The sequence below is a fragment of the Anolis carolinensis genome, chromosome 1 (genome assembly GCF_035594765.1).
Source record: "Anolis carolinensis isolate JA03-04 chromosome 1, rAnoCar3.1.pri, whole genome shotgun sequence".
Taxonomy (NCBI): domain Eukaryota; kingdom Metazoa; phylum Chordata; class Lepidosauria; order Squamata; family Dactyloidae; genus Anolis; species Anolis carolinensis.
Window position 1 is genome coordinate 331973820 of NC_085841.1, and position 11121 is coordinate 331984940.

Genomic DNA, 11121 nt, shown 5'->3' on the forward strand with positions numbered 1-11121 from the left:
TTATTTGAATGTGTCTCCCACTATGACCTACTACGTAATTTAAGATCTTCAGGGGAGGCCCTGCTCTTGGTCCCGCCAGCCTCACAGATGCGGCTGGCGGGGACGAGAGACACGGCTTTCTCAGTGGTGGCTCCTCAGCTGTGGAACTCCCTCCCTAGTGACATCCGGCAGGCTCCATCCCTTTTGAGTTTCAGAAAGAAAGTGAAGACCTGGCTATACGAACAAGCGTTCAAAGAATAAGTTTTGTTGGCTTCAACTTGGTCTGGACTAAGGTTTATGTATAAGGTTTTGTGGATGAATGGCTCAAGTATTTTGTATTATTTTAAATCTGTTTTTAATTGCTTATGTTTTATTCTTTTGTATTGTTGTATATTGACATTTAATTCTGCCAGTTTTGTAAGCTGCCCTGAGTCACTTCGGGTGAGAAGGGCGGGATAGAAATGATGGAAATAAATAAATAAATAAGCCGAGTGGGGCTTTTTCAGTCCTAAAGAGCTGAAAACCTCGGCTTATACTCGAGTATATACGGGAAGTGTGCACACAAAACACAAGGAAATATAAATAAGTCATCTGTAAACTGCTGGAAACGGGAAGTGTAGTAGTCGAAACACAGCAGACTTCCCCTTTCTTTTAACAGAGACTTTCATTCAGTTATAGAGGTTGAGTATCCCTCATTTAAAATGCTTCGGACCAGATGTATTTCAGAATACCTGTGTTTGCATATACATACATATTTTAATATTACATAAATGTTAATGATCTTGTGTGTGAAAGAATGTTTATATACAATGAACCATCAGAAAGGAAAAATTTCACTTTCTCAACCCTGCATCTGGACATTTTTGAAGTGTTTTAGAGTTTGAAATTCTAGATAAGGGATGCTCCACCTATATTTAATAAAGCTCTTTATACCATTCAAAGAGGATACTGTATATGAAAGATTGCCTATGCAAAAAATCTGGTTTGACCAGGAATCCTAGTAATAAATTAGCCTTTTAAATACAGCTTTGCTAGAACTTAGGGGCAGAAACTGCACCTAAATAGACAGTTCAGCATATAAAATACATGCCAAAATTCTGAATACTTAAGGTACCACACACTCACCAGTCTTCAAAAACAAAAGCCAAGGATGGAAGGCATTCCTTTTTTTTAGCTAACATCACTATGCAACAGAGGTATATACCACTTACGTAAAGACATTTCTACAATAAACTAAACCTCAACACAATAAAAGAACATAGCTGCCCTAGTAAGTGTTGATAGGACCTGCCCTTTGGGTGTTAACTTCTAAATAAAAATGTACAACTTATAGCTCTGGAGGAAAAGTAGCTGATAAGGAACTGGCAGGCAAAGACTTCTCTATTCATACAGGCCATCAGCAATTGATGGCCTGTTAGTGGTTTTCAGATACGTGTTATGGACTTTTAAACATTTACTTCTTAAGTTTAACTTCTTGTTAAAACTATCTAATACAATAAGTATTTAATATTTTAACAGGCACTTTAATATTACAATTAACTTTATTATTTTAATAATAAAGAAGGAGAGTGGTATATAAATTAAATAAATAAATAACGTGTATTTTTGGAAGAAATAAAAAAGGGAAATAGCATATAAATGGGGTAAATATATTAATATTTTGACATTTGTCAAAAATGGGCAACACATCTTGAGAACTTTTTAGTACAACTATAGTTTATGTTTCAACAGAATTTACAGGTGTGCATTATACATCACACCTTGTAAAATCTAAATAGTCTTACCTTTACTGTAAAATGAGTCAAACTGTAATCTTTCCTAGAAGCTCAATGCATTACTGGTCTATATAGGTGTGCACATAATATGCCAAGTTGAAAATTACACAACCGAGACACAAATCATGCTAGTTATATAATGAAAATAATCAGGGCTTTAGCATGACAATGTTGTGATTGACAGTAAAATAAAACATACAGTAGGCCTGTATACTATTCAAGGAATCCGTTCTAGGAGTGTTCATGTAATACAATTTTTAAGTATAATTTGTAAGTCTATTTTTCTTATCATAAATGAACACTGTCTTAGATTTCCAGCCAACAGCATAACTCAGTCATGTCCAGAGATGTGTTCTTTGTAAACATCCAGAATGATTCTACGCTCAACTTCAAGGTGAATTTAACCACAAAATCATTCTGGAGGTCTAAAATACACTTCCCCAGGCATAGCCAGATGCTCCAACAGAAATCTATGGTATTCAAATCTCTTCACACATAACTGAAACACAATCAATGAATCCTACTTAAACTTTGTCAAGATCTGAGTATGTTTCATCAGTATTTCTTACTGCCCATTCCCACAACTGAAGGTCCATCTACAGTGTAAAATTAAATAAATTTGACACCACTTTAACTGCCATAGTTCAATGCTATGGAATCATGGGATTTGTAGTTTTACAAGGTCTTTAGCCTTTTCTGCCAAAAAGGGCTGTTGTCTCAGGATCCCAGGATTCCATAACATGAGCTGTAGCCTTTAAAGTGGTGTCAACTGCATTAATTCTTCAGTGAAGATGCACCCTGAAAACAACAGCAACTTGCCTTCATCTCCATTCTTCTCATTTCATTGATTAGAATACATAAATTGGAAAACAAGCCAATTCTTCTTTAAAGTGACAAATACAACTACTAGTGATTGTGTTGAAAAGAAGCCTCCTCTATTTCCATTTGCTTCTTGAAATGCGAAGAACAAGGCTGGTAAAACAGTGGGGCAAATCCCGGATAATTCTTGATTAAGAGTCCACATTAAGTGAAGTCCCTCCGCACCTCATTTTTCGCTACTACTCCTCGGAAATAGAGAAATGGCCACCAAGACCCTGTTAGTTTCCTGACCCTCACCAGGAAAAAAAAAGAACAGTATGATTCTGCAGATAAAAAGTCTATGCAATTCTAACTTGTAGCAATAGAAGAATATTGTTTACATCAAGGGAAGTAATATCCCACTCTGCTCTACTCTGGTCAGACCTCACCAAGAATCCTGTGCCAAGTTCTGGACACCACAGTTCAAGAATGGTATTAACAAACTTGAACGTGACCAGAGAAAAACAACTGTAAAAAGTGTTTAATTTAGAGAAGAGGTTAAGAGAGGACATGATAATCATGTTTAAATATCTGAAAGGTTGCCATATTGAGGAGGGAGTAAGCTTGTTTTCTGCTGCTCCAGAAACTAGGGATGTAGTTTTGAGGGATATTTAGCCTTCTGTGGAAGAGTTCCGGTTCCACAACAAACTACATCTCCCAGAATTCCATAGCATTGAGCCACTGCAATTCAAGAGGTATAAAAGTGCTATAAATATACAATGTTACTACACTGACATCAAGAAATGGATTCATCTTCTGTATATAGAAAAGGCTTTTCGCATGGCAGCGACACAAGAAACAGCAAAACCCAAAACCCCCCAAACTCGAAAATTTACAACACAATCCATCATCCCCGCGTCAAGTACGATACAACACAATTACACAAAAAACACAATCACAACACCCAAAAAAGGCCAAAACCCGCAACAGGCCATATGCGCATGCGCACTAACACAATCCTCCGAACCCTTGCCACACGCACACAACTCTCTCCCCACCTCCACTGCCAAAGCCAGGGACTCCCCAGGCAAAGAGGCAAAAACGCGGCAGGAGAAAGCACACATCCGCCTCATGAGGCTGAACTACCCATCCTCCAATCCCCTCAGCGGCAGTAGGAGCGAGACGAACTGCAGTCTAATGTGGGGATGTCAAGGTATTTCTTGGGGCAGCATGGCTGCCCAGGATCAACTTGCTCCCTCTCTCAGCCCCCCTTCTGTGGGGACCCAGCACCGCGGAGGCTCTGGGAGCTCTGGGCCCCTCCCCCTCCGCGGCCTTGCAGCTGCACCAGGCTCCCATCGGGACCTTTGGGTTGCCCCTCAAGCTCCGCAGAGGCTGCTGAAGCTCTGGACCCCACCCCCTCCGCGGCCTTACAACTGCCTGAACTTTCAGAGCTCCGGACCCTTCCCCCTCCCCGGCCTTGCTGCTGCGGCCTTCCCCGGCAACGGGGCAGGCTGCAGAGGCTCCCACCGGGGCCTTTAAATAAATAAATAAATAAATAAACAACCAAGAGTAGCCTCTTAGGGCCCTTGCTGCCACCACTGAGGATGGCCCTGCCAGTAAACGCAGCCTCTGGCCCTGTGCAAACCATGGGCCAGACGGACCTCTCTCGGGAGGGCTTTCATTCTGTCCGTTATAGCAGAATGGCGCCCAACTGCATGACCTTTGGGGTTCCCTTCCCACTCTATACTATCTGTGGGTTACATGGCCATCTTACGGGAGGGATCGCATCACTTTGGAGTTCCCTTCCCACTCTATACTATCTGTTGGTTACATGCCCATCTGCCACCACGGATCGCATCGTCCCTTCCTACCCTTACAATCACTTCCCACTCTGAAATAACAACAACAACAACAACAAAGGACCCCACACCCCATCCCCATTCCCAATAGTAATAATAATAATAACAACAATAAATACCCACCCCTTTAAACCTCACAACACATTACCCCATCACGCTTACCACCAGCACACACAACTAAACAGGAAACAATATACTACAACTATAAATTAAAAAGGTAAAGGTTTCCCCTGACGTTAATCAACATAAAAAACACACTTCAAAAAACACATGTAACACATTTCAACAACTACTACTAATTGTCACTATAAGAGGGACAGGATCACAACAAAAATAAAACCTAATGTACATTAACCAACACCACTAAAAAAAACCCACAGCAACGCGTGGCCGGGCACAGCTAGTATTGTATAAAAGGATACTTTACTTCAACATTAGGAAGAACTCCCTGACAGTAAGAGCTGTTTGACAGTGGAATATGCTGCCTCCTTGGAGTGTGGTGTAGTTTCTTTCTTTGGAGGTTTTTAAGCAGAGACTGGATGGCCATCTGTCAGGAGTGCTTTGATTGTGTGTTCCTGCATGGTAGGAGATTGGATTGAATGGCCCTTCTAACCCTAGGATTCCAATTTCTGTGGAAATATAAGGTTTTGGAAGAGAGGGAAATGGGGTTGGACGAGATGGCCATGGCAGTCTCTTCCAACTCTATGCTTCTATGCTTCTCATTCTGATCCAATATTCTTCGATTTTTCTGGTGGGAAAATGGGATTGGACTGAGAGGCCCTTGTAGTCTCTTCCACTAATATGATTCTGGGCTCCATTTTAACTGCAACGGCTGAATGATATAGAATCCTGAAACCTGTATTTTTATAATGTCTTTAATCCTCTATGCCTCGCCAAACTATAATTGCCAGAATTCTATGGCATCAAGCAATGGCAGTTCAAGCGCTGTCAAACTGCATTAATTTTACTGTAAACTTCCAGTCTATGCTTCTGCTATTCTGATTCTATTTTTCCATATTCCAGGGTGCTTTATTTTTTTCTGGGAAAATAGGAGTAGACTGGATGCCCTTTGAGGTCTTTTCCAACTTCTTAAGCATCTTAGGTATAATTTTGAAATTCATTATTTCATAATTTATTTTTTTTCAACTTTTCTATAAAATTAAGATTTTGGGAGGGATATGGTTTTGGACTGGATGGCCCCCTGTGATCATAGAATAATAGAGTTGGAAAAGACCACATGGGCCATCCAGTCCAACTGCCTGCTATGCAGGAAAAGCACAGAGGACCCCTGACAGATGGCCATCCAGTCTCTGTTCAAAAGAATTTCATATTTCTTTCTGATTTTGAAAATCTGTATTTGTACATACATACATAATGAGAGATCTTGGAGATAGGCCCCAAGTCTAAACACAACATTTATTCATGCTTCATATATACTGTATATAATATTTCGACAATTTTGTACATGAAATAAAGCTTGTCTACATTGAGTCATTTAAAAAGCAAAAGTGTCACTATTTCAGCTACCCAAGTGGACAATTTCAGATTTTGAAGTATTCTGTATTTGGAAATTCTAGATAAAAGAGATGCTCAACTTGTATTCGTATTCCATGGAGGAGTACTTTAGTGCAACCACTAGGTACCATGTAGATTTACATTAGATAAGCACAATGTAGGATACTGGCCCTGATTAATCCCCCTAATATTCTTTCTCAGGAGGTGAAAGAGTTTTTAGTTGTTGCTCTTGTTAGTAATGAAGGCCTTGCTAATCTCCAGCCAATGATTCAAATGTCATCTGTCTTAAATCACTTAAGAGCAATGCCTTAAGTACTTGTGTTCATTACTCCAGTGGTTTAAAATTTAAATACAGTAAAGTCTCACTTATCCAAGCTAAACGGGCCGGCAGAAGCTTGGATAAGCGAATATCTTGGATAATAAGGAGGGATTAAGGAAAAGCCTATTAAACATCAAATTAGGTTATGATTTTACAAATTAAGCAACAAAACATCATGTTATACAAAAAATTTGATGAAAAAGTAGTTCAATACGCAATAATGTTATGTTGTAATTACTGTATTTACGAATTTAGCACCAAAATATTATGATATATTGGAAACATTGACTACAAAAATGGCTTGGATAATCCAGAAGCTTGGATAAGCGAGGCTTGGATAAGTAAGACTCTACTGTAATAAACATTTTATTTATTTTTTGAAAGAAAATATTCCATAATTCAGTGTTCTTCAACATTTCCAGCAAATTAATGTTTTATGAGATGAATGGGGTTGGACATAAAGACCCTTATCTCAAGCATCTTTTCTAACACCCCACATTCTGAAATAAAAAATTCCATAATTCAATTTTTTTCTATAAAATTAAGGTTTTCAGAGGGAAATGGGGTTGGGCTGCTGCCCCTTGTTGTCTCCTCAAAACTATTTTAAACATCTTATTCATCATTCCAAAATACTTTTTTCTATCATTCAATGTTCCTCAATTTCTTGGGGGGGGGGGGGGGGGCAAGGTTGGACTGGATGGTTCTTCATGGTCCTTTTTTTCAGTAAGTCTCTTAATTAAAACATCTTATCCATCATTTTCAAAACACATTATTCCATAATACAATTCAATATTCCCTCAGTTTCTCTAGGAGGGAAAATACATTTTGGGGAAGGAAATATGGTTGGACTGGATGGCTTTTCAGTCCTTTTTTCAATGCTTCTTAATAAAAACATCTTATCCATCATTTCAAAATATATTATTCCTTAATACAATTCAATATTTCCTCAATTTCTCTAAGGGGAAAAATAAAGTTTGGGGAAGGAAATGGGATTGGACTAGATAACTGTTCGTGGTCCTTTTTTTCAATAAGCCTCTTAATAAAACCATCTTAACATTTAAGGAGCTGCAGTGGTGCAACGGGTCAAACCTTTCTGCCAGCTGGACTGCTGACCTGAAGGTTGCCGGTTTGAATCCGCAAGATGGGATGAGCTCCCGTCTGTCACCTCTAGCTTGCGAGGACATGAGAGAAGCCTCCCAGCAACACATCCAGGAGTCTCCTGGGCAACGTCTCTGTAGACGGCCAATTATTTCACACCAGAAGTAACTTGTAGTATGTTCTCAAGTCACTTCTGACACAATTTTTTAAAATCCATAATTTAAAAATACATTATTCCATAATACAATTCAATGTTTCCTCAATTTCTCTGGGGGGTAAAAAAAAAAAGTTTGGGGAAGGAAACGGGTTGGAGTGGATGGCTCTTCCAATCGTAAGTGGGGCTAACCCTGACTCAAAAAATATATTGCCTAGCCCAGGCATGGGCAAACTTGGGCCCTCCAGATGTTTTGGACTTCAACTCCCACCCTTCCTCACAGCTTCAGGCCTTTTCCTTTCCCCCCTCAGCCGCTTAAGCTGAGGGGCCTGAGGCTGTCAAGAAGGGTGGAAGTTGAAGTCCAAAACACCTGGAGGGCCCAAGTTTGCCCATGCCTGGTCTAACGTATTGAAAGCAACTTCTCTCCATCATTCCATAATTCAAAGATTTAGGAGGAAATGGGGTTGGGTTGAACTTTCAGTGACGGTAACGTATTTTGACTATTTTACTCATCAGCCTGAAAGAAATCATTCCAAAACTCTATCTTTTGAGGGAAATAAGGAAAGGGAATGGGGTTGGCCTGGAGGCCCCTCGTGGCATCTTCCTCCAATATGGTTCTGAGAGGAGGAAGCAAGCACAGGGTTGCCACCCGGCCCTCACCCTCCGTGGCTGCCTCCGGAAGACGACGGCGGCGGCGCCGCCTCAGGGAAAGAGGGGAGCGAGCCGGAAAAGCAGGCCTTCCCTCAGGGGCGCGGCCGGCGGGGTTTCCTGGCAGCGCTCGCCTGCCCTCCTCACTCACCTGGCTGTGGGGTTCGGAGGCGCTGCGTACGAAGCCGTTCTTGTGGCCGGGAAGGCTGCAGCCGTTGGCCCGTGGCGGCCCAGCCAGCTTCTCAGGCGCGCGCACCATTTTGCCGGCTCGGACGGCGAGAGAAATAGAGGCGGCGGCAGCAGCAGCCTTAGAAACCAACCAACCCCCCGCCCGTCACTGCGCCGCTCTATCGCACCGGAAGCTCAGCCGGGGACGCCCGCCAATCGGAGGCCGCGACGTCACCGTAGGGGGCGGAGACGTCCCCGTGCATGGCAGTTTGGCTCTGTCTCCGCCCCCACGGTGACGTTGCGGCCTCCGATTGGCGGATCTTTGCAAGCTGAGCGCCCGTTCTTTTATATGGGGAGGGAGGGGGATAGAGAGAGGGAGAGAGGATATTGCTGGCATGCGCGAACCTCGGCCCTCCGGGTGTTTTGGACTTCAACTCCCACAATTCCTAACAGCCGGCAGGCTGTTAGGAATTGTGGGAGTTGAAGTCCAAAACACCCGGAGGGCCGAGGTTAGCCCATACTTGGGATATCATGACGGATGTCGCTGCCAATTGTTGAGCACGGTGAAAGCCACCCTCTGTATGGCTATCAGCCTCCTCCCAGTAGATTCAAATCAAGGACACAGCATCTTATTTGAGAACACAGAAATGCTGGACCATGTCAAGACTACACAGAGAAGCCATTGAAATCCACAAGCATGTGGACAATTTCAACAGAAAGGGGGAAACCATAAAAATGAACAAAATCTGGCTACCAATATTTTAAAAAATCTCTAAAATCAGGACAGTAAATAATGAATCACACTCTGAAAACGGGAGAATTCCAAACAATAAACAATCAGGGCCAGCTAACACCTGCCAATTATTATTATTATTATTATTATTATTAAACTTTATTTGTACCCCGCTAGCATCTCCCGAAGGACTCGATGCGGCTTACAAAGGATTCCCCCAGGCAGGAAGCAGCCAGGCTTTGAAGCTGCAAGGCTATTCAATGCTAATCAAGCCCACCCATTGCAACATTCACATCTGCCTCAACTAGACAAGAATTCTTTCTCACACCCTGGACTTTCCACAGATATATATAAACCCCACTTGTCTAGTTTCCAACAATCTTCACAACCTCTGAGGTGGCCTTCCATAGATCTGGGTGAAACATCAGGAGAGAATGCTTCTGGAACATGGCTATACAGCCCAGAAAACTCTGAGCAACCCAGCGATTCTGGCCATATTTATTTATTGTGTCAGAAGCGAACCGAGAGTACAAGTTGTAATGTATTCGAAAACACACAGTTAAAAAAACACACACACACAACGACGACAACAACAACTTGGCGTTATACTAAGGGCTCAGACTGCACTGTAATAGGTGTAAAACTATTTCTCGATTTAAGCCGTTGGCTTTCATTCCGGCCATGAAAGCCTCCAACAACACATTAGACCTCACAACCTCTGAGGTTGCCTGCCATAGATTTGGGTGAAACGTCAGGAGAAAATACTTCTGGAATATGGCCATACAACCTGGAAAACTCTCAGCAACCCAAGGAAGGTTTCATGAAAACCACCACTCCGCTTAATGCTCCTCCAGCAAAAGCAAGAATATCCCTGTGGGCAGCAAAATCAGGCAATTCCAACTGAATGCCTCCCCCCCCCCCCCCAAATGAGGGTCTTCTGGGACAATTTCTCCCCATAGAGATGCTCAATGTGTTGTCGAAGGCTTTCATGGCTGGAATCACTGGGTTGCTGTGTGTTTCCGGGCTGTATGGCCATTTCTTTATTTATCATGTCAGAAGCAAACCGAGGGTACAATTTTAATGTATTTGAAAACAAAATACAAAAACTTGGCATTATACTAAATGTCCTTTGACCAGTAGCTGGCCACTTGGAGTGCCTCTGGTGTCGCTGTAAGAAAGCCCTCAATTGCGCATGTGACAGGGCTCAGACTGCATTGTAGTAGGTGGTCTGTGGTTTGCTCTTCTCCACACTCGCATGTTGTGGACTCCACTTTATAGCCCCATTTCTTAAGGTTGGCTCTGCATCTTGTGGTGCCAGAGTACAGTCTGTTCAGCACCTTCCAAGTTGCCCAGTCTTCTATGTTCCCAGGAGGGAGTCTCCTATTCGGTGTCAGCATGGATTTTAGCCTGCCACGTTTGGACTCTTGCTTGCTGAAGTGTTCCTGCGAGTAACATGTATGGCTATGTTCCAGAGGCATTCTTTCCTGAAGTTGCGCCCCCATCTATGGCAGGCATCCTCAGAGGTTATGAAGTCTGCTGGAAAACTAAGGAAGTGGGGTTTATATATCTGTGGAATGTTCAGGGTGGGAAAAATAACTCTCTGTTTGTGGCAGGGTTTTTGTGTGTGTGTGTGTGTGTGTTAGGAGCAACTTGAGAAGTGGTTTCTGGCATGAGAGAATTGGCAGTCTGCAAGGACATTGCCCTGGGGACGCCCGGATGTTTTGATGTTTTTACCATCCTTGTGGGAGGCTTCTCTCATGTTCCTGGATGGAGCTGGAGCTGATAGAGGGAGCACATCTGTGCTTGCCTCGGGTTGGATTCGAACTGGCAACCTTCAGGTCAGCAACCAACCTTTAGGACATCAGTCCTGCTGGCACAAGGGTTTTAACCCACTGTACCACCGGGAGGCAGGTGTGAATGTTTCAATTGGCCACCCTGGTTAGCATTGAATAGCCTTTCAGCTTCAAGGTCTGGTTGTTTACTGCCACAGGTGTTTAAGCGCCACTTGACTACTTTTCCAACATACCTAACAACCTCTGAGGATGCCTACTTAAGCGGCTGAAGAGAAAAAGGAA

The 11121-nt window shown here is 42.6% G+C and overlaps 1 protein-coding gene across 1 annotated transcript in view; it reads right to left on the bottom strand.

The window, feature by feature from the left end:
- sptlc2 (serine palmitoyltransferase long chain base subunit 2) overlaps positions 1–8516 on the bottom strand; it is an 85070-nt gene extending 76554 nt beyond the window's left edge. Inside the window, exon 1 of the mRNA XM_062968351.1 lies at positions 8297–8516. Coding sequence (XP_062824421.1) covers positions 8297–8404 — 108 coding nt within the window. The 5' untranslated portion in view covers positions 8405–8516. The remainder of the gene's footprint in view (positions 1–8296) is intronic.
- Between the last annotated feature and the right edge of the window lie 2605 nt (positions 8517–11121).